We start from the raw sequence: 24,606 nt of genomic DNA on the forward strand, positions 1-24,606 counted from the left end.
TTACTTTTACATTTAAAAACAAATTGCTTTGGATAAATAACTGCCTGCCAAAAGGCCCATAATGCTAATCAACAAATGGAATAATACATTTTCATCATCATCTAGTAGAAGTCTTAATGCATTTACTTTCCTAGTACTTACATAGTATAATTTGTACCATAATTACTGAATATTCTCCAAAATAAATACCTCACATCCGAGTAATGTGGATGGTCAGTAAATCACTATTACTTAAATAACGATGAACCAAGCTATCACCCAGCACCCCTACTATGCAAGCCCTGGCAAAGAATTACAGACATGAAAATCTTACAGCTAGAAGAGAGACCTCTAGTGTGTGTTAGAGAACTTTATATTGTGCTTCGGGCATAATTAATACAGCAAAATCACTGCAGTCATTTTGAATACTGTGGTGGGAGATTTTTTTTTTTTTTTTTTTTTTGCCAACTATCATTCACGCTCAATTCATTTCAAAATTTCTTCCCATTACTTTCCTTTTTATCAACACATTGCCTAAACCGGTGAAGTTTTCTCGGCGGTGCAAAGTTTTAAGATTCAATGGCCACCTCTGCAGCCTAATTAGTAAACATTAAACCTACTGTCATCATAACAATCGCTAACAATTCTTTGCATTCAAGCAGCAGCAGGACTCCCGTGCCAAATTGTTGCAGCCAGTGTGCGGTCTCCTGAACACCAGCCCCTCATGGTAAGCCAAATGCCACACAAATATAAACACGAGGGATAGATGGGCACATTGCCCATTATCCAGGAGACAAACGGATCCACTACGATTTCAAATTCAACCAAGTAGGTTAGCTATTAGGTGCCACAGATTCCCACCGACGCAGGTAAATTCCTTGATGTAAAATCAGATTTAATGAATCATGCTAGGGCATCAGGCTCAGCCTTTACAAATCCTTTATTTTCTCCTCTTCCACATTAAAAACACATTTGAGATAAACGCAGAAGATGTTTCTCAAAAAAACACACATACACACAAAACAGGAGGTCTCTTAAGGAGTCTACTGCTGAGAAGGTAAAAGCATTTTGCTCATTTTTAATTTGCTAAAACAATCCAAGCATGCTTGGTACCCAGAGGGTATTCTCAAATAAACTTGTATCTCTAGCTGCCAGCTTAGTTGATTGAAAACAGAAGGCAAACGTTTCTTAAAGAATGAGTATGTTAAACTGTTATGTCTCTCCCAGTCGCAGCAAGGACACACACACACACACACACACACACACACACACACACACACGTCAAGGATTTGCTTGAAAGCAGCCGCCGGTTCTCTATGATCTAAAAGGGAATGCAGCATTTGTACCCAATTACTGCTGCCTGCTGCGGTGCGGCTCGTACGCGGAGGCCGGTGCCACGGGGAGCACTGGACAGTTCCCGCGAGCCGCTCCCCACGCACAGGGCCCGCAGCCCCATTTGCAACTTTGCTAACTTAGTTGGCTCCCGCCCAGCCGGCCCCCGAAGCACAGTCACGGTGAAACCGTTTTGATACCAGAACATCATTTCCACGACAGTGCGAGCGCGAGCGCGAGTGCTCGGGAGCACAAAGGCGGGCACTGCCGACCCGCTCAGGCTAGGAAGTTTCGGGAGTCGGGCGGCCGGGCGGAGCGCGCGTCCAGGTAAGGGCTGCCCGCGCCCCGGGGCTGCTTCCCTCTCCCCTGGACGTGTTTGGGGCTCGACCTCACTTTTGCAGCGAATTCACCAGAACGCGCCCCCGGACTCCGTTCTCTTTGCAGGAGGCTCGGACCCTTTATTTTCCAGCCGGGTCCCCCTGGGGGGCGGGAGAGGAAGCACACTTCACATTTCCATAGAGAGGGGCGGCGGCGCGGGGCGGAAAGAGGTCAGGAGGAGCCAAACTGCATCCCCCCCCCCGCCCACCCCTGTGCCCCCCGCGCCGCGCCGCGCGGCGGAGACGGGAGCGGCCTGGAAACTCTGTCCCTTTAAGGGAGCCCCGGGCGCCAGCAGGGGAGGGAGGGCTGCGGGCTCGGGCTCGGGCTCGGCTGGGCCGGGCCGGGCCGGGCCGGGCCGGGCCGGGCGCTGCGGGCTCCGCGGAGGGGCGGCGAGCGCGGCCCGGCCACAGCCATGACCTGCAGCGCTCGCCCCCCGCCCCCTCCCCGTCCCCCGACCCCGTCCCCGCCTCCCGAGGAGACTCGGGATCCGGAGCACGTGCCGTGCCCTTCATCCGGGGAGGAGGTGGGGAGGAAGAGGAATGGGAGCTTTTTAAAAATAAATGAAACGTTTGCACCCGGGAGGGGGGGCGGCCGGGAAGGGAGGGGGCGGGAGGGGGCTTTAAAGGCGCCCGGGTGGGCGGAGGCGGCGAATCCGGCTCAGCCCGGCCGCGGACGCGCGGAGGACGGAGCCGGGCACCGGCCGCGGCTCACAAAGGGGAGCGGCGCGGGCCTGCGGCGGCCGGAGGGGGGCGACCCGCCCGGGGGTGCGCTGCGCTCGGCGGCCACAATGGCGTCTGCGCGGGGCGTCCGGGGGCGCCGCCGGGGCCGCGGGCGAGCGGGGGGGGGGGGGGGGCGGGAGGCGGCGCGGAGCCCGGGGAGCCCGCGGGCGCTGCGCTCGGCTGGGGGCGCTCGGGCCGCGGCGGCGGGAGGCTGTCGGCGGGGCTGCTGGGCGGGCGCGGAGCTGGGAGCTGGGAGCTGGGAGCTGGGAGCTGGGCGCCGGGAAGAAAGGGACGCGCGCGGCTCGGCGGGGAGGGCGGGGGCGGGGCGGGAAGCCGCGGCGAAGCGGGCGGCGGGTGGCGGCGGGCGGCGGGCACAGGCTCAGGCTCGGAGAGCCGCGGCGGCTCCGCTCCCGGATCCCGAGCCGGGCCCCGGCGCGCGGGCTCCCGCCGCCCCGGCCCCGCCCCGCCCGCGCCCGCCGCCGCCGCCGCGAGCCCGGGAAGAGCGCCGCGACCCCCAGCCCCGGCCCCGCCGCCGGCCCGAGCGGATCCCGAGCGGATCCCGAGCGGATCCCGAGCCGCCGCGCCGGGCTGCGAGTGTGCGAGTGTGCCGCGCTCGCCCCGTGCCTGGCACATGCGTAAAAGCGAGTTGCGCCCAAAGTCCCAGCCATACCCTCCTTAGCAAATAATAACAAACCCGAACCGTCAGATCTTACCTGAAACATTGAAGCACAAAGTCTCTCTCCAAGTCCCCTTTTCCTTTTCCTCTCCCCCCTTTTCCGATTTCTCTCCCAGCGATCTGCTCGGCTCGCCACACCAGAGAGAAATGCAATAGCTTGGCTAAGGTAGACAGAACAAAATACAGAGAAGAGTTGCTCCAGGGCTTTGAAACCCCTCAAGGCAAGGATCAGGATACAATTAGCTCATGCCTCTACCTCCAGTCTAAATCAATCTCCAAAATAAAACTTAAATCAAATTAACCGATCACAGGGCAGACAATTGATCTCCTGCAAAAAATAAAGCTCTACGTATACGTATAGATAAATATACATATAGGAAATTTTTTTCCCAGTTTTTTTTTTTTTTTTGGTGGAAAAACAGTCTTATTCCAGCCTCCAACTTGCTTTTTACCCTCCTCTTGCACAGAAAAGCTGATTTTAATCGTTGTGATTAGTTTTGATGTAACGTTTCCGCGGGCGATTTCTGCAAATGGATGGAGTGTTTCTTTGCCAAAAGAGGGAAAAGCAGCAGATGATGATAATTATAAGGATTGTTGGTTGTTTCTTTTTATTTGTGTTTAGGGCTCTCCCTTCACTTTCTCGAGTTGACCTGACATTGCTGTTACACTAAGGTCGCACAACTTGTTGATGAGGATCACCGCCCTGTCTGATCAAAGGATAGGTGATAATTTGGCAACAGAGCGGCACATTTTTTGGTTCCTTTGGCGACATAACGTCCCAAATGACGTGGATAAAAATAAGCACATGCAGTCTGCTTTGCCCCAATCAAGTCTGAATCAGCGCCTGGGGGTGATACACAAACTCATTTCAAATGTTCAACCATGCAGAATTGCAAAAAGATTGAAGGAGTTATACCACATTTCTTTTTAAAAAAATAGCAAAATTAAAATAAAACAAAACCTACATTAGGTGTAGCCAAAGACCTATCATTTAGATTTTATTTGATCAACCTTCTGAACGTATCTCGCCTGCTCCCTTCTCTTAGCTTCCCTCCACCTGGTACCTTTTATGGGGGGGGGGGTGTCTGTGTATAATTCCATTATTTGACGGAAGTGCTCAACAGAACTAAAGAGACTCTAACATAAACACATTTTCCCAGATTGTGAATCTAGTTCTGACCTCCCCCACTCCTCATCACATCTCCTTCCTTTCTAGGTCTTTGTTCAAAGAAATTGTGCCTGAGCCAGTCGTTATCTTAATTCTTTGTAGTTAGAGTGGGATATTTGGTCGTAACTCTAGGGTCACCTCTCATTAGTGTTCTATCCTTACAGGATACTTTTTGAAATGGTATATATATATATATATATTTTTTTTTTTTGAGCACTTCACAGTTCATTAATTCAAAGACTTTGCTGACATTTCATATGAAAAAGCCCAGGCTGTAAGGCCAAGGATACTAAAAAAAGAAAGAAAGAAAAAAAACCCTAAATAGAACCAGACATGTCCTGTGAATACCTGCAATTGGCAGCATTTCACAGGAAGTCTTTTTTAAACTATCATCTTTCTTTTGAGGTAAGCAACTGCTGCAGTACCAGCAGAAAAGGGAAGGGTCAAGCTTTTTAAAGGGATCATCAGTCAGATCCACATAATAATGACCCGAGAGAGTAATGTCATAATGAGAATCAGGGGTGTTGGTAGTGTTTGTTTGTTTGTTTGTTTGTTTGTTACAGAACAAGTTCATAAGACATGGGTGTCTGGTTTGAGAATATCAGTGACCTACAAGAAGAAAAAAAATGAGTGGCTCACAAAACAACAAGAAACAAAATCACATCTTTCTTTGCACATTCTCCTTCTCTTCCCCCCTCCACACAAGGTAGATATATCCTCTGATATATCTCATTGCAATGATGTTTTTTGAAATATTCACAAAACCCCAAATCCAACTGAATAAGAACTTTCTTCTTGCCCCCAAATGGCACTACATACATTGAAGATGTGGCCTGAAATGACTTTTATTAAAGTCCGGAGAACCTTGTGTCATTGTCCTGGGATGTTAGAGCTGGAAAGATCAGTTGTGGAAAGATCCCTCCATCTAGTTCTTCACAACATCTTACAGATGAGGAAACGGAAGCAGCTTGCCCAGGGTCACACAGCAGTCAGCGACAAGGCCAAGACCGGGCTGGCAGAGGCAGGACTAACACCCATGTGAGTGGTGCCTCCCTGAAGGCGCTTACCCCTTCAGAAACTGTGTACAACCTTCTAAGTTGTACTGACGTGGCTTAAAAACCATACTTCCAGAATTCCCTTTCTGGAGTTTGTCCTAACAACCTGTTAGCACGTTCTTTTAAATATCTCTGATAGCAGCACATCCTTGTCCTTTGGCATTTAACTTTTGTAACAACTACTCTCCCTCCCTCCATCCCCCACCACCCAAAGTTAGTACCAGGTCTGGGAATAAGTGAATAATGAAGATGGCTTATACTATTTAGAGTCAAAAAAGCAAATATGGCTAAACACAGTGAGGCCAATTTTCTTATCAGTACCTAAAGGAACTGAAGACTATCAGCAAAAAATTTTCAGCAGGGGAATTACTGGGATTTCAAGGACTGCAGAGTAAAGTCTCATTTTATCGTGGTGAGGATCTTAATTTTCTTGTAGTTTGAAAGGGACTCAAAGTTGAGATTCAGAGGGAAAACTTACTGTGTACCAATCAACACAAAGAAAAGGATGAGGACAACTGACTTTAAATTTTAAGATAGATTTTTTTTTCTAATGAAATGGCGTGTGAAAAGCAGGGCCCATGTCTTGCCTAAGTATAAGATATGAATTTACCAACTTTGCTCCAATCAGCCCCTGCAATCATGAAATTACCCCCAAAGTATTTTATCTGATTAAAATCTGTGCAAGTGAACGTGTGCATTTGGCGAGCTCTGCGGTACTTTTTTGCCAATCATGAAGAAGTTGGGGGAAAAAGTATATTAAAAATCCTTCCAACCTCCTTTTTCAATAAACAGTTGAAGTGAGAGCAGCAGCCTAAAGACCGTTAGCAACACGAAAGACAATGGCAATAAAATTGTCAGCAAGAAAACAATCAGAAAGAAGACACAGACCTCTGTTTCCCTCTTCCTTGGTCTCACTATCAAAATGAGTTCCGCCAGTTTTTAAGACATAAAAACAGGTAAAATAAGATATTTTGAACTGAAACCAGGGGCTGGGTGGAAAAAAATTTAGTGCCCTGACCATTGAAGAAGAGAAAACAGGATGTGCTTTAAGGAGAACGGCGATCCCTTTTCCTGGTGATGTGGGGACAGCTCATTTGGTCGCCTGGAGGTCACCGAACCCTCAAATCACGAGTTTGCACAGAACATCACGGCGTGGTCCAGGGGTAGCCCTGCGGTACATTCTTGGTAGCGATTTGACAAGATGTGGACATTACTGGCTGAGATGAAATGTGAAATTGCAAAACCCTTCAGTGAAGCCAGGCACCCAGATCCAAGTTAAAAATCCCACTGCACTTTGCTTTAGGAAGAAGAGAGCAGTGGCAGTGCCTGGGCCCAAGCGGGACACACGTGGCCGTCAGCGGCCACGGCAAGGCTGCCACGGGTTCTCCCCACATGTCACCAAATGACAGTATTTCCACCGTTGCTTCAGCACGATCCACCTCTAACCACCATGAGAGGCGCTGCCACACAGGAAGGCAAATTATGTTATTCTATCTTCGAGTCAGTGTTTTGGAGGAAATCACCTGTTTTTTATCAGTCAACCTGAAACCCCCTATAATACTGTGGAATGTGCACATTTTCCTGGAGTTGAATAGAGGCATTAACAAGCTCAAACAGAATGGGTTTGTGATTCCTGGAGATTTGGCCCCAACCGCCACCTGTTTACAATTAGCCTCTGGAAAACATGGTAGTTTTCTATATCACTGTCAACGTTAAGAGTCTGTAACATCTCACGTTCTGAAGGGGTAGGTCTTCTTTTTTTTTTTTTTTTTTTTTTAAGGGGTAGGTCTTCTAATGGTGGCAGATGGGCTGGCGAGCATCAGTTTCTGCTCACCCAGAATTCTGAATAGAAACAGATACCACATCCCACATCCTCGTCCTGAAGCCCTTAGACCACTTTAGTCTTTTATCAAAGTTTCTTCTCTAGCTGTGTAATGTGAACACATACTCCCATGATGAAGCAACACAAATGAATTCAGAAATAAAATTTGACGATGGTCAGATACCCTGATTGCCATTTTAGACAGAGAAAAAGAGAAGAAAGATATTCATGCAATGGGAGATACTGAATTATTTGATATTTCCATGGATGATCTCTTTAAAAGATAATAGCTAAGCCTCATTTTATCACTTCACCTAGAAGTCACATGGACACCTTACCTTTTCATGTAAAATAATGGGTGAAATGAGATTTTCTTCGAGGTAAATTCTAGCTGTGAACGAGCATAGGTCTACGACGGTGCTTACTAGGGAAAACTCTGTTCCTTTGAGAATCCTTGATTTCGACAAGACTGTCTCACACGTAGAATACAATTAATTAAGCATTTTGATAATTGCTGGTGTAAGAAAGGGGACTGGACCGGAAATCTGCCACAAATCTCTTTCTTTATAATTATTAATGTTCTGTCTTTCAGGAAATACAGAATCGGTACAGGCAAGTGCTTCAAAAGCAAAATATAAAAAAGGAAAACAGGATTTCGAATATTAAAAGAAATGAATTTCAGACCTGATTCGGATCTCTGAGAAATAGTCCAATCAATCAATCATATATCATATTACCCAGTTTCTACGTTCTCCAAATTATGTGCATTCTTCTTTCCCAAGCGTTAGACTTTATCATTTTTAGCTTGTTCTGTGTCATCTGCGAGGCGATCCATTTTAAAGCAATGCAGTGGTTATTTTAAGGAAACATTTTTAATAAGACAAACATTTCATTAGCTAATTTGTTCTATTTCTTATTTCAGTGCCTCATAGTAAACTAGCTGGCATTGAAAGGTACTTCTATTTGCAGAGTAACGCGTCTCATGCACAGCCCATTCAGTGGAGAACCACTTAGCTTTGCTTCACTGTTCTGTCTGAACCAAAGCCGTTCATGAGAAACCCCATAATACAATCAAGGCCCCTCCGGGGCACCATATACATTTATGTAACTTATCTCTTTGTACATCCTTTGGGTGTCAGAACCTCTCAGCTTTGCTAACCATAAAAAGTCTGCCTTAAGCATATTACTAACTTTAAAACTCTAATGATATGGATGTCATATTTCAATTTTTAAAAAACCTTTCCCCGCTCCACCCTAAAAAAAAAAATCCTATAAAACTTATTCAGTAGAATCATTCTATGGTTAAAAACGTAAAATGTATTTAAAAGAAAAAGAATCATGAATGTGTTCTAGTTAAATGCAAACAAACCCAAGAATTAAAAAAAAAAATCTGGTCAAAAAATAATAAACAAGAAACAAACATATTAGTCTTCAAGTTTTAGTAAGAGCCACTATTAACAAATTGCCACGGGAAGCAAGAATCTGTGTACTTTCTTTAAAGTTATCAAGAGAGAAAGCACTTTTTAGAGTCTTAATGAGTATAAGCCTGATCAGCTAAAACGGGCCCTGGGAGGGGGGGAGCAAATCGACAAGACTATTCCACATGGGCGTTTAAATGATTCCAACATTATTCTTAATAATAACATTAATGATAGTAGTGATAAGAAACAATTATGAATGATGGTAGGGAACTTCCATTGTGTAAAGACCATCTGGCTATGAGAGTCAGACGTGAAATTTTAAAATTAAATCCTCAATCTGTCCCTTTAAGGTTGCTTTGTAGATAATGGATATCTTAATTTTTTAAAAAGAAAAAAACCATATCCATTGTACCAAACATATAGCAGCTCCTGCTGAGAAAACAAAGCCTGTGTGTCTATTTCTTTTCTAATTGTTCATGTCCCTAAACAAAACAAAGGCTCTGTGAAAGAGCTTATAAGATAATGATAGTAACTCATCAGTCTTTTATTGTTCTCTTCTGAAAAATTTTGATAGGTAAAGCGTTGTTATGATCCTTCTACTCCTCATTTCCCCAAAGTGGGGGACGAGAATTTCCCTACGTTTTCTTTGTATGGTAAAGCCTACTAAAAGAAACATTTTTGGGTGGAAGGGGCTGAGTGTTTGGACTGCAACAAATGTATAATTTAAAACTATTCTTTACGTCATAATGCAAAATATAAAAGAGAAAACATTTAACTCAGAACCTGGAAAATGATCAGTATTAGTAGATATGCTGTTTTTGTTTTATTTGTTACACCCAGGGTTTAGCTATGGCTAGTTTTTAGATTCTCTGGCTGTGTCAAAATGTAGTAGGGACAAAAGGACAAACATTACCTGACGCTACTTACATGGGGTACCTAGAGTAGTCGAATTCATAAAGACAGATCAGTGGTTAGTGGGCCTGGAGGAGAGGAGGATATGGGGAGTTATCCTTTAATGGGTACATGGTTTTGGAAGGACGAAAGATCTGGAGATGGATGTTGGTAATAGTTACATAACAACGTGAATGTACTTAATGCCACTGAGCTGTATACTTAAAAATGATTAAAATGGTAGATTTTGTCTTACGTATATTTTACTGCTACTACAACAGCAAAACAGGAAAAACTATACAAAGATTATAAACAATCATTTTGTTCTCAACTTTGTCCAGTCTGTACTCACCTTTGGCTTCTTAGACCCAAAACAAATATAAACTGAAGTAGTGAATGAACTTTCCAAACAATTGGTCCTCTGCCACAAATTCAGTAAGTAAAGCAAGAGCAATAAAATCAACCAATTTCCTTATTCATAGGATGTCAAGCTCCTAGCCTGAAGGATGAACTCACCCAGGCAAGTGACTTCTTCTTCCTCTCCTTCCTCCTTTTCCCTTCTCTTTCCTTTTTCTATGAAGACTTCAACTCTTGGAGTGGCTGATATGATTTCCCCTTGTAAGGTCTCCTGAGATTCTGTGGTGATCTGTCTCTAGACAGAGCCGGGTCCCGGGAGCTGCTGTCACACTCATGCGCTGTGCTTTAGTCGAACCCATAACCCAGATACATCAAGCAAGGTGCAGCTGTCTTTGGAAACCTCAGTTGGACCTTTCTGTCCTGTGAGTGAGCAGGAAAGGGGTGGGGGGACTTTGCCTTGAGGGGAGAGTAACTATTAATGGTGTGATTGAGCCTTTGCATCGCCCATGCCCACCTTCATTTTTTGAAACCAGAAAGGAGACAGGTAGGCAGGCAAGTGGCAGAAAATACCTTCCCCATGTTCCTGTGCTGATCAATACCCCTGCAGCACTGTGCTGGGTCGTAATCCCTATCCCTTGGTTTAGCTCACAGGGTCCAACACAGGGTTGCCTAGAGGCTGAATGGGCATAATAGCACTTGATCTGGTCTCCCTTCTTTGGTTTCCACATTCGTATGCTATGCCCATTTATTTTTATCTTGCATCACATCTTTCTTCTCTTTCTCAGTGCCTCCCTCATCCTCTGTTGGTGACAAATAAAAGGAAAGGTGTCTCCCAACCAACATGAGTTCTAGGGGAACATCTTCACGGCCTAATTGGTTGGCTCTTAATTTCAGGGAACCTTGACTGGGTATGTTTCCTAATTAGACCAGGAAAACCTAACGGGGGTGCTGACGCTGCCTCCCCCAGGCAAGCTGTGTGCACAAAACAGCTAGCATCCAAAGGAAATTTCTCTTGGTAATTACTTTACCCAACTTAAGCTTCAGTGAAACTTGAACCTTTCATAAGATGGAAGCCTTGCACCCCTCGCCCGGTTAAACATCGTGTGTCACATTACCAAAAAGCCTTGTGGAAGTCTGTTTTAATACTTTCATGTTGTAAGATGCTTCTAGTTCTCTCTGCCTGTACTGTGTCTCTGTGTGCAGTAGCAAATGAATTGCACGTATAGATACACACATTCCCTTTTCAAGAAAGCAAAGGAAATTGTCCCTGCAAATGAAAACCAATTCCATTCTTTTTAATGAATCTAAGATTTCCCAAACTGAACAGGAAGCTGAGCTGGGTAGTCAGGTCCCTCGCCTCTGGCAGAGGCCACTGTCTAATACATTAGAGCAAGGGAAGAGGACACCCCCCCACCACCACCATCACGTGTGTGTGCACACAGGCGTACACACACACAAACACACACACACACAGGCAGTTGTACTGTACCACGGGGGCCTCATAGCCTAAGGCATCAGAATTGATTACCCTTGGCTTGCTTAATTCCAAATGTCCTTGGTAGTTCACAAAAGTCCTGGCGGGTATGGAATTCTACACTTCACATGCATAGCTAGAGTCATATAGTTCTCTGGACAATAACAGAAGTTCCAAAAGAATATGACTTCAGGTCCCCAACTCCTAATACTGAAGACAAGGCAGTTCACCACTATGCCCTCAGCCTTTGAGTTATGCAGAGGGGTTGGAAGATGCATCCTTTGGTACAAAGACAGAAATATTCCTGAGCTTGCTGACCACATAGACTTTTCTTATTGATGGAAGGGGTCTGGCCCTCGGGAGACTCTGAGTAAGTAAGCAAACCTCTTCAATGGTTTCTCTCCACTCTTGAAATAAAGACCAGAATTCCTCGAGACCCCAACCCAGCCTGGGTTGCCCTAATACTCCGGGTCTCCACTCCTACCTCTCAGCTCACTGGTCCAGGATCTTTGCCCGGGAGACACGGTTTATACAAAGAATGCTCTTGCCCTCCCCTAGCAACTCCTGCTCATCCTTTAGCTCAAATATCACTTCCTCAGGGAAGCCTTCCTTCCTTTTAGGACCAGCTCGGTGCTCTTTGTTATAAGCGCTTGTAGTTTACTGGACCTTTCCTTTAGACTACGAGTTGGTTTGCAATTATGCATTTGTTTATTATTTGATAACCATCTGCTTCCACAAGGTAGGAACTCTATCTGTATTTTCTGGATCTCCAGGGCCTCACATAATACTTGGCACACAGTTGGTGCCCAACAAATACTTGTTACTGAATGAATAAGTGAAAGAGTGAACGAATATAAAGAAAAGACACTTTATTTTTTTTTAATATATTTTTTAAATTTTTATTTATTTATGATAGTCACAGAGAAAGAGAGGCAGAGACACAGGCAGAGAGAAGCAGGCTCCATGCACCGGGAGCCCGACGTGGGAATCAATCCTGGGTCTCCAGGATCGCGCCCTAGGCCAAAGGCAGGCGCCAAACCGCTGCGCCACCCAGGGATCCCGAAAAGACACTTTAGAAAAACAACTAAAAGGGGAAAGAAAAAGACAGAGATTGTTAGTGAGTAGGTAAAGGGAGGAATAAGTACCCTCGGGACTTGATGATTTTATGAGTTTGGCATTAGTATTTCTTGTCATGGGTTTTCAAGGCCCTGGAGAACTTACCCTAAAATCTATGATCCTACCTAAAAGACCTGAGAGCAGAGACTCCATCTGGTTATTTGTACATCAGGGTTCCTGGCAGCATTCTTCACAAGAGCCAGAAGGTGGAAACACCCAAATATCCATCAATGGATGAACAGATACACAAAATGTGACATATAGGTATAATGGAATATTATCCAGCCTTAAAAAGGAATAACAAAAAAAAAAAAAAAAGGAATGACATTTGGACACAAGCTACACCATGGATGAACCTTGAGGATGTGCTAAGTGAACAAAATGACAAATATATGATTCCATGTATATAAAGTGCTGAGATTTGTCAGATACAGAGTGACAGAAAATTAAATGGTGGCTTCCAGGGACAGGGGGAGGAATATATGGGAATTACAGCATTTAATGGATACAGGGTTTCAGTTTGGGAAGATGGAAATGCTCTGGAGATGAATGGAGGTGGTGGTTGCATGAGGTTGTGAATATATTTAATGCCACTGAACACTTAGAAATAGTTAGAATGGTAAGTTTTATGCGGTGTGTATTTTACTACAATTAAAAAGCAAGGGGATGCTAAACACACATGTACACATGCGTGGCCCCCCAAGATGCCTCCCAAGTTCAGAGTCCATTTGCTTATAATGAAGGCCCCATTGTATCTATATGATTCTGTTTAAAACTCACCTGTTTATTATCTTTCATTTTATAGTTTCCGTTTTTCAACTATTCAGTTTTTCCTCTTTGCCCTAACGTTGAGTGGTGGCATAAGGACGAGTGGACATGTAGTGTGTGCATCTGTGCCTTTTCCTGCAGAGGTACCTTCTCCTCCGATGCCAAGGGAGCATAGAATATGGTCCTTCACAACAAAATAGCAGCACTCAAGTTTGATCACATTTAAACTTTGTATTTAAGCTGTTTTCAATTTAGAAACATCTCTAGGAGAAATCAAGACAGCCTTTATTTTTATACTTCCTCTGAATTTTTAAGTGGCTCTCAGATCCAATCTATCGTTTATCTATAGACATATATTAAAATACAAGACACGATTATCATGTCTAAAGCCAAATGTTGACTTTCCTTAGCATTATGCACAAAGGAGTATGGCTAGTATGTGAATCTCTAACACTGGTTCTCAAATGCAGAATGATCATCTTATATGTGGCTAAAAATCTCCTGGAGGTTTCCAGGACCCCAGCTCTGGAAAGACTTACCTGGCAAGTTTGGTGGAAATCTGCATCCAAAACAAAAAAAAACTGGACTACCTTGCTTGCTGCCTTAAAGGACAAACCTTTAGAAGCTTTAGAGAGTGTTTTCAACAGTCTGTCCTTTTTGTCTCAATAATTTGTATTGTACCACCTGTAAGAGGCAAAGACAGGACCTTAAGACTGTCCTCAGTATCAACACAGTCCTCTATGGGGAACAGTTCCCCATAACCACGTTTTACTTCTACAGCCAGTAGTTGGCAAATTTGAGAGGTTACTGATTCTATTGAGAATCAAAAGAAACCATGTTTCCCTCTCTTCCAATTAGAACTCACAAAATTTTCTGCATTCTCTTCAAAGAGGACTTGTCTCCTCGAAGCACATCTGTAGACTCCAGGTAAATTACCCTGTTCTCAATCCTCTTCCTCCCGGATGAGGCCTCTTCCTCATTATTAAAGAATCATATAATTTCATGTTTAAAGGGGGCTTTAGGGATCATGTAATTCAATCAAATAGTTTTTTTTTTTCAATAGTAGAAGAAACAGAGGCCCAGGGAGATTAAGTGACTAATGTCACACTGGATTAAAACCAAGCTACCTAGATGTAGTTGAAAGTTCTTTCGATGCTGCTCACTCACGTTTGTCTAGGAGATGTAACTAATGAGAAGGTGATCAAACTGACCCTCCCCAAATTTACTCTTTTTTCCCCCACAGGGTTTGTTGGGTAACCCTTCGGAATCCATTGAGGCTGAGCGTGTTTTTAAGAGTTTATCTGAATACCATCCAGTCCTAGAGGATTGTTTGTTTCAAACCCTGAAACCCTAGGCCCATTGAGTCCAAACTGTACCTGCTTCTTCTGCCATAATTCTTTCATGTAAGAGGGTGTAGAGGTGGGAATGCAGGACTAGATTATCCTAGCTGGATTGTGTGGGCAGGTTATAGTAGCCATGGAGCTGAAAGAAGATAAGAGGACAAACTAATGGAGTCCCATGGCCAAGCTACATGGCTCCTTCTTGGACATCTGAGACAGGTAGGTGAGGTAGAGGGAAAAAAATATTGGCTTACGGGCCAGAGTTGGTTCTGCTATTTCCTAGCTATATAATTTTGGTCAAATGAACTTGTGAGCATCAGTTTACTTATGTATGAAATGGCAGTAATTAATACTTACTCGGGGTGTGGTTAGATAGAGAGGGGTTGACATATAAAAAGCCTCTGATATATAACACACAAAAAAATGTTCATGTGTATGTACGTATGTATATGTAATATGCATGGTGTGTGTGTGTGTGTGTGTGTGTGTGTGTGTGTGTCGGGCTCTCAAAGAAAAGCCAAGGTTTTATAGTGTAAAGTCTTACTTAGAACAGTAACACTCTCTGAAGCACAAATTTTTACAGTTTTTAAGGATTCTGTGAGTTTGAGTGTAAGCATTATCCATCTTTTCTTCTTGCTTCACTCAAACATCTTGGAAACAAGCTGAAAGGTAAATCATGTGTCTTTAACTCATCCCCTTACCTCTGAGAAAAAGAAAAGCAGAACATGTCAAACTGAAAATATTTTGTCCGGCAGCCCCGGTGGCCCAGAGGTTTGGCGCCGCCTTCAGCCCAGGGAGTGATCCTGGAAACCCGGGATCGAGTCCCGCGTCAAGCTTGCTGCATGGAGCCTGCTTCTCCCTCTGCCTGTGTCTCTGCCTCTCTCTCTCTTTCTCTCTCTCATATGAATGAATAAATAAAATCTTATAAAAATAAAAATAAAAATATTGTGTCAAATCATTATGCCTTTATTAAATGTTTGATTTCTCCAGTACAAAATGGGAGGAAGGACAGATCCAGCCAACAGTGTTTACTGTCTGGTTGGGAAAATGATGTTTAATATAAGAAACAACCAGAGAATAATACCAGGTGGTATGCAAACCATCACTGGCTCTCATTTCAGAAGACGAAATGATCTGAGGGTCTGGGGTTGGCTTGGAAAGGCATCTTGGGAGGCTACGTAGGCTGGTGTTTGAGAGTGGGTTGTGGATGCAGACCAATGGGGACACGTCTCAGCTCTACTGCCGGTATTTTTGTCTAGTTATAACATTTTAATCCTTAGTCCTCTCATTTTGCAAAGGGGAAAATGACATTTGCTTCTTAGGGTGTTGTTAAGATTAAACAAGATAACAGATAACAGAGCACTCAGCACAGACACTGGCACGTAGTAAAAGGTCAAGAAATTAGCTGCACATGTCCGTTTCTCATTAAATAGGAATCTTGGACAGTAAATGTTGAGGATGTAGAGCATCTGCTTGTGGAAATATAAAATGGTACAGACACTTTGGAAAACAGTGTGGCAATTTCTCAAAATATTAAAGTTACCGTATGACCCAGCTATTCCACTTCAAGGGCACTGGAAACATATGTACACACAACTCTTGTCCACAAATACTCATAGCAGCATTATTCATAGTAGCACAAAAGTGGACCCATGAACCCCCATGTCCATGAAGTGATGAATGGATAAACACAATCTGCTGTATCCACACAGCAGAATATTATTCAGCAACACAGAGGAACGGAGTACTGATCGCTGCTGAAACATAGGTGAACCTTGAAAACTAGGTGAAAGAAGCCAGTCACTAAGCACCCTATGTTATGTGGTCCCATTAATGTCAAGGTCCAGAATAGGCATCCATAGAGACCAAAAGTGGATTCATGGTGGTGAGGAGATGAGGTGGGGGGGGGGTGGGCTGGGGAAAAGGGAGAGGGGAAAGGAAGCGACTGCTGATGGATTTGAGGTTTCTTCTTGCCATGAGGAAAGATTCTGGAATTAGTGACAGCGGCACAACATTGCAAATGTACGACGTGCTACTTTAAACGAATTGTCCACTTTAAGTGAGTGAACTCTGTAGTATGTGAAATATATCTCAATAAACCCATTTAAAAAAAAAAAAGAGGTGAGGCTTAAAAGAATGTGGCACTTGGACAGGCAGAAGGAGCAAGAGGGGGCAGCCTGGGAGGCTCAGCGGTTTAGCGCCGCCTTCAGCCCAGGGCCTGATCCTGGAGTCCTGGCATCCAGTCCCACGTGGGGCTCCCTGCAGGGAGCCTGCTTCTCCCTCTGCCTGTGTCTCTGCCCCTCTCTCTCTCTCTCTCTGTGTCTCATGAATAAATAAATAAAATCTTTAAAAAAAAAAAAAGGAGCAAGAAGACGGAGCACACAAGAAACGGACCGTGTCATCGGAGCATCTGAGCATGTGAGCATAAATTGGAGAGAATATTTGCAGCAGAAGGACTGTGGGAGAGGGTGCACCAAGGTGGGCCACCTAAGACCAGGGGGAGCGGTTCCAACTGTAGAGGTGGTCTGAGGGTCCCTGGGGGTGGTAGGAAGGTTGGAGTAGATAGAATGTTCCAGATTTATAAAGAATGTGGTTTGGGTGGAGCAGGGAAGAAAAATCAGAGTCAGAGTCGGGCGAACTGTAGTAGCTTCCGATAGAAAAGGAGACACTTCCTTGGGGCTTAGGTTGGGTGGGCAGGGCTGGCTCTGGCTGGAGGGAAGGACGGTGAGGGTCCCGGGGTGGGGGGCTGGCATCCCACCGGCTGTCACGGGTGGGCCGGCCTCCCCGAGTGGGCTGCTCGGGGAACGTGAGTGGAGCCCCCCATCCTCCCTCGCAGAGCATCCTGCTTCCTGTGAAAATTGTCCTAGGGGGAGGAAGATCCTCATTTTCGGTACAGAACAAACACAAATAGGATATTTCATATCTTCTCTGCCATTTTCACCCTTCCCTGTAATTGGAAACTCTCGCCCCCAGTCTCACCTGTAGGAGTCTGTCTTCCAATGCAGAATTCTCTCCCCCTCCTCATCGAACCCTCCCTGTCTGCCTTCTCTGCCCACCCCCCCCCCCCAACTTCACAGGGTTTTATTTTCTTTGTCAGTCCTCTGGATTAGCGATGGTAAAGGAGTAGGGGAGGAGAGGGAGCGGATGCTTCTGTTTCATTAGTTTCTGATCAAGTGTGCAATTTTTAAAGGCTGCTTTCATAAATCTACACACTTTTCTGTTTAACAGTCTCCAAGTTACCTCCCTCTTGCAGGCTTTGGTTTTGTGCTCAGGGGCACGGAGACCTCGAACGTTTCTACATGGTGTCTTAACTAGCCTCCAGCGGATTCGGAGGGTTGAGCTTCTCTTTGTCCCCCGGCTTGCTATTAACTATGTTCTCCTTCTTCCTGGATGTTGCCCTCTTCCCTCAAGTTCACTGCTGCAGATTTTCTCTTGGGAGCCACCCTCAATTATAATATCAAACCTAGGTCTTGGGGTGATCTAGCTGCCCACTGCAGCTCCCACACCCAGACTTGCGCCGGGTGTGTGAGACTAGATGAACGCCCTCCTCCTCTCTGGGAGACACCCTTGAAAGTTGTACTGCCCGGGAGTCATTTATAAGGCTTCGCCCTGTATCACCTCCCCTAGCACCCTACAATGCTTCATAGGAAGAACACCAGAGAGTCTTGGTGGTTCGAATTACTATTGCTGTCTGGACAACTCAAGTTATTGCTCTGTGACTAGGTGTATGCATATTTTTTTAAGGTTTAAGAGAAAAGTGTTTGGATGACTGGGATTTGAAAGTTAAAGGCTTTTCAAAAAAAATTTTTTTAAGTTACTTTCCCCTATGAGACACATACGTCTTGGGCTGTTGAGGTTCGGGGAAGAGGTAAAGGGGTTTTAGGCTGCTTGCTTGGGTAGAGTAGTGAAGTCATGGTGGGTTGCTACGTTGGGTTTCTTGGATACCCCTCTTCATTCTGTAGGGGACTCTTCCTCTCTTCTTCCTTCCTTCTGTGCCTCTCCCCTTCCCCATCCTTCCTTCCTCCCACCCTCCCTTCCTTCCTCCCTCTCTCCCTCTTTTCCTTACTCTTCTCTCCCTCCTTCTCCCCTCCCTCCTTCTCTCCCTCCCTCCCTTTCATTCCACTTAGTAGTGTGACAGTTGCTTCTAATTTCCTTGCAACTTGGAAGTAAAAGTGCCTTTTCATTCTTAGGCTTTCTTTCTTCTTATCTTCCTAACTGCCCGTCTCCATCCACTGCATTCAGACTTTACTTACCCTTTAAGTCATCAAAGTGAGCTGAAAACCAAACCTCTCTGCCTTTGACCATGAACCTTCCCAAATGTCATTCTTCTGTCCAGAAATGTCCGTCACTACTTCATCGTCTGGCAGAGCAGCTCAGCCTTCAACCAGCCCGAAGGTTCCTTTCCATCTGTCTGTCTCTTCCAACTATATACAAAATACTCAGGACTTCCCTGGAATTCTTAGGGCCTGAGAACATTCTGGAGATTTTGAACTTCCCAGTTGGGTCCAGTACATAATCTATTGCAGTTGTGAGCATGACCTGGCTCCTATAGTCAATCAGATGTCCAGGCTCCTGGATCAGCAACACTCGGTGAACATCTGATCCAGTACAGCTTCCTCCAAACCAGCTCCTGCCCTGGACTCCTGCAGCTCTGAGGCATCGCTGTTCACCTCATCCATTCACTCAGTCTTCCACTGATTCATTCTTACCACAGATCCATCCCTTAGAGGCCGTGAGATGTATCAACAGAAGATCCGAATTACAGTCCTAGGATGTGGCCTGTTCCAAGTCTGTCTCTCAGGATCCCTGGAAAAGGAAAGATCTTGGATTTAAGCTGACTGTCATTTCCCTATCATAAATTAACAATAGTTCTGTCTATGTGTCTTACCAAGCTTAATCATGTGCCAGTTGTTTAGAGATATTTGTATAAGGAAGCCTGGAGCCCTGGCCTTTTTGTGGGAAATGGTCTCTAATGAAAGAATCTCCCTGTCCCCAGCCCCAGGGATAAACATGAAATCTTACTTTTCATTTGCTTCTGGGCCTTTGTTACTGTGAACTTTGACCAGTCTTTCAACCCCATCCGTGAGAACACACTCTAGGAATCCTGAACACCTACACCTGGGTGAGAAGGGAGACAGTTGCCCCAGGGGCTGCCTTGCTCTAGCCCTGCCTCTCAGGGCTCCTGCTCTGCTGCTCAGCTGTGCAGGAGAGTAGCCCCATTGCTTCCACTCCCCCCAGACTCTTCCTGACAACAGAAGAGTTTCAGACCCTTCCAAGTCTTGTACTCTGGTCCCTGTCCTTGACATTACTCATCTGGATTGTGAAAGGGCCTCTTGTTTGTGAATTCCAATAGGTGCCTGAGTTACTCCGCAATGACTCTGTAATGAAGCAGTACTCTTCATTTTATAGAATCCAAGATGCCATCAATGGTAAACCATGCCATTATTTTTATGTCTCACGAGAAGAAAGAATACAGCCAAAATATGACTATTGTTGATGTTAAGACCATCCTATTTAAAAAAATGCATATCTTAAGAATCAATGAAATGTGGAGCACAGTGGTTACATGTGCAATCCTTGGAGTCAGACTGCTTAGATCTGAGTCTCAATTCTATTATTTAATTTTTGACCTTAGGCAAGTCACCTAACTCCTCCGTGCTCCTGTTTCCTCATCTGTTGGGATGATAATAATAGAATATACTTGAGAGGACATTGAGGACTAGATAAGTGATTCCATGTAAAACACTTAACACCATGCCTAGAGTATAATAAAGAGTCAATAAATGCCAACTTTTAGTTGAATGTTAATAAAGAATAGTAGTTAATAGCCAACATTATTGAGCAAATATTATGCACCAGGAGTGGTGCCAACTCTTTTAATGGATTATCTTGATTTGTGATCAGCACAGTAACCCAAGAAGGAGGATGCTGTGATGATGCCTACTTGTCAGAGGAAAAGCCAAGGCAAAAGGAGGTTTGTTATAGGGTACCTGTGTCTTAAATAAACTCTATAAACACCTTCCTTCCCCGCTTTTTTTTGCTTAGCATTTTACTTTTAACATACAATTTTGTTCCTCTTTTCCTCTTAATCAGAAACAAATTACCATGAAGGTAATGAAACTTGGGCTTCAAGATGCCTCATCTATATGGGATCTTCCTTAAGATCTAGGAGCTTCAGTGGAGTATCTGCAGAGTGTTCCAAGGGTTGGAGAGGGGGCAGAGATCATTTGCCAGGGCCTGCAGAGGGATAGGAGTCTGGCAAAATAGAAAGGGTGGCAAAATGCCAGCATCTAGAATTCAGCAACTATTGCTGACTTGTCCCGATATTCTCTACATGAATGTCCTTCTCTCTCTCTCTCTCTCTCTCTCTCTCTCTGTATAGCCGGCCAGGCTTCCAAAAGAGCAGAGTTGCACATTTATCAAGGCATGCCTTGGCCGCCTTGTTCTCTTCTGTATTATGACTCCTCCAATGCTGACCCCACTAAGCAGAAGAAAATACCCTACAGTACCATGGTGAGGATGTACACAGGGAAAGACTAACAGGGAAAGAAAGGAAAAAAGCACCCAGAGCCCCTAAGATGTCTGTTTATCCACTGATAAAGAAATAGCTATTCACAAATGGATTTCTTAAAAGCAAATAAAAGATAATTTTAGAAATTTTAATTTAGGTTGAAGATTGCTCGTTCCCTTTTTAAAATTTTTATTACTATTTTTTAAAAAAATATTTTAACTATTTATTCATGAGAGACACAAAGAGAGGCAGAGACATAGGCAGAGGGAGAAGCAGGCTCCCTACAGGGACCTTGATGCAGGACTTGATCCCAGGACCCTTGGATCACTACCTGAACCAAAGGCAGATATATGCTCAACCACTGAGCCATCCAGGCACCCATAGCAAAATAAAAAATTAAAAATTAAAAAAATTAAAACATCCCTCTACTGACTTTGAGACTAATGTATTTCTTTTCTACTCTCCTGGATTGGCATTGAAAAAAAAAAGTGATTTGATGTCATCATCATTCTATCATTAGAACACTGGATCCAAATAACCTTTCCTCTGTTTCACAAATGATCGTCAGAAACTCATGGTCACTAAGACGTCATTGGTGTTTGTTTTGTCTACCTAGTGCAGAGTTGGCAAGTTTGAGGAACGAAGGAAGGCACACTGGGAGAAGTAAATAGTTTGTTTACTTTGTTTACTTTATATTGTGGGCTGGTTGAAGTAACTAAGTGCGTAGAGGCTGATATTTACTGCCATTGACGGGGAACAGAAAGACGACAATGTGCCACATTGAGCTCTGTGGACTCTCCCGGGATTAACTTGGTCCTACCATCTCCCTAGGAGGTGGGGTTATTATTCTCCTTTCTCAGAAGAAAAATTTGAACCCCGGAGCTGTTAATAAACTCTGCTAGGTCATACAGATTTTGTATTTCGTTGCACTTTAGATGTCATTAGTTGTAAGGTCCATCATGATTTTATACACCACTAACAAAGCAAGAAATATTCTCACAACTGTAGCATAGTGGTTTTTTATATCTTAGTTTTTTGAAAAATTATATTCTTATTGGTAAGGCTCTTGAACTTTTTTTGGCATTGCTTTCTCTCATATATGTCTCTTGCACATGTGTAAAAAGAAAAATAGAAATAAAAAAATTTAAGAAATGAAATAAATTGGTTAAGATATTTGTAAAATATCACATTCAAAAAAAATTTCACATTCAACATAGGGCTCTTATGAACAATTTTCCAACTAGGAGTTAGGGATGTTCATGTTCTGCTGCGCAGGCTCACCCTCTATGTCATCAAAGATGTTGGTGATGTCGCATTTGCTCACTAGTGTCTCTGAAGTTCTCTTCAGAGCCATTTGGCAAGTTTTACACCTGTGTAACAAGCAGGGACAACTGTTACCAACTACTGGTGGCCAATGGTGATAGTAGGATATATTCTGATTTCAGAAATTCTAAAATGTGAGAAAGTCTGTGTCTTTAGGTTCAAACTGAGGTCTGTGTCTCTTTTAACTGAGACACAAAGGAGGCTTTTGTCCTCTGGTTCCGGAAGTTGAAGAGTCACAGCAAAGGGCAGGAGCAGGTGCTGGATTTGAGTTGTACTCCAACTTCTGAGCTCCTTACCTCTCATCAACTGCTGATGTCTCCTGGCTTCTCTCCCGAACCTCTAATGGAGACAGGATGGTAAACCCTTGGGGGAAAAGGGAAAATTCAAACTCCAGTAAAGATCTTTTTCTGATCTAGTCCCAGTTTCAACCTTCTCTGATGATTTCTTTTTTTTTATTTAAGATTTTATTTATTTGTTCATGAGAGACAGAGAGAGTGACAGAGACAGAGACACAGGCAGAGGGAGAAGCAGGCTCCATGCAGGGAGGCCAATGTGGGACTTGATCCCGGGACTCCAGGATCATGCCCTGGGCTGAAGGCAGGCGCTAAACGGCTGAGCCACCCGGGTTGCCCTCCCTGATGATTTCTGCAGAAGTTCTCTGGAAGCACACAATTCCAAAAACGCTGAAATTGCCAGAGTATGAAGATACTGCTGTTTGATTCTGTGCAGAGAGGTTGGTTAAGATACTCATGAACTGTTCCAGGTCTGGATGACCGTCACTCTGAGGAGCTGATTGTACCGAACCTCCTCAGGATGTTTTAATTGCCACACCCAGAAGCCACCACTCGTAGCTAGGTGGGGCTTAAAAAAAAAAAAAAACAAGAAAAAAAAAAAAACAATTAGTTGTGGAAAAAAAGCTTCCTGTCTACAGGTTTGGGGGCAGGTTGGAATCCGGACCATCATCACTCCGTCTTAACACACCATTCAAGTCTGCCTGGAGAGATGACCCCTTTGTCTCAAACCCAGAAAGACAAATCACGTTAAGGAAGGTCACCCCAGACGCTCATGTTTTGTGCATGAAAGTACATCTGTACATATTTTCAGTTTTCTTTGAGCACTGGAGTTTGTTTATTTGATTGTTTTATATTTGGGCAGCTAGGGACCAAGATATTTCTTTTCTGTTTGTTTCTCCAACTCTTTTTACAGTTTAACAAGTCAAATACAAAACTCGAGGGAGTTAATAAGGCTTGCGATGGTGCTGTGCATAGCATCACATTATTGATTGGAAATACTGCATTGGAATGCCGTAGAAGAGCCCCAAACCAAAAATTTCAGATGCCCGAAGCTTCAAGCTTTCCAATTAGGCTGAAAGTTTCCCTTGATAACCAGTAGTGCTGAAGCTTTTAATATTGTTTAGCTGTATCAGTTATCAGCCACATTTTCTAGCTCGGAAGACCGGCGGATCGCTTGATATTAGTGAGGTAGCTCATCTGACTCACTTGCACACTTTCTGATCAAATATTCTATCTGGAAAAAAAAAAATCTTCAGTGTAACGTAAACTGATCATAATTGGGAGCAAACGCTTCTTTCCCTTCTTCAATGCTATCTGCTCCTGTGCAGCTTATTTTGCATCCAAAGATACATTTGAAAGTCGAAATCCCTTAGAGCTAAATATTCTAAACTGACAGAAGAATTTCTAGTGGCACACCAGCCTAGAGCCATGTTTTTATGAGGACATCACTTTCTATTTCCAAGCTTCAGCATGCACTCTTGCTTCCTTATTGCTGGGAGCCATGCCACATCAACTTGCCTCCCTCACAGCCTTTAATGTTTTTTTAATGGAGTCCAGTTTTCCACCTAAGTTATGGCTAGCTTTCTGACAAACCATCAGACACCTAAGTAACCATAATGGAGGTGTCCAGCTGTGACATGGGGAGAAGGCGATGGTAAACTTTTATGCCATTAAACAAAACCATATTACAATAATTCATTTTTACCTGCCCTCCGGGTTTGCCAGAAAGGCTAAAAGGGGCTTAAGAAAACATTTTAAAAATTAATATGTGATATGAAGTCTTTTCTTGTAAGCCACAAGCTAAAGTAATCATTTTTAAATCTGGCTGGCGTGGCAACTGTGCTGCCTGAACAGTGGAAGAGCAGTAATGCCACATTTTTTTTTTCCCAAGCATAAAATTGCTCGTGTAGCAGTAAAGTTGGTTATCTGATGAAATAAAGCAAGCATATTTTGCAGGCACCTGGTTGTTTAGAAGAACTGAAG

At 44.0% G+C, this 24,606-nt stretch overlaps 1 protein-coding gene and 1 long non-coding RNA gene across 2 annotated transcripts in view; one reads left to right on the forward strand and one right to left on the reverse strand.

Annotated features, from left to right (window-relative positions):
- The window catches only part of KCTD1 (potassium channel tetramerization domain containing 1), a 183,932-nt gene extending 180,660 nt beyond the window's left edge, over positions 1-3,272 (reverse strand). Inside the window, exon 1 of the mRNA XM_072829105.1 lies at positions 3,122-3,272. Within this exon, the coding sequence (XP_072685206.1) occupies positions 3,122-3,130 (9 nt within the window). The 5' untranslated portion in view covers positions 3,131-3,272. The remainder of the gene's footprint in view (positions 1-3,121) is intronic.
- The window catches only part of LOC140635091 (uncharacterized), a 42,410-nt gene continuing 18,960 nt past the window's right edge, over positions 1,157-24,606 (forward strand). The window contains exon 1 of the long non-coding RNA XR_012032443.1: positions 1,157-1,638. This is a non-coding gene — a long non-coding RNA (uncharacterized lncRNA). The remainder of the gene's footprint in view (positions 1,639-24,606) is intronic.

This window comes from Canis lupus, chromosome 6 (assembly GCF_048164855.1).
Source record: "Canis lupus baileyi chromosome 6, mCanLup2.hap1, whole genome shotgun sequence".
NCBI lineage: Eukaryota > Metazoa > Chordata > Mammalia > Carnivora > Canidae > Canis > Canis lupus.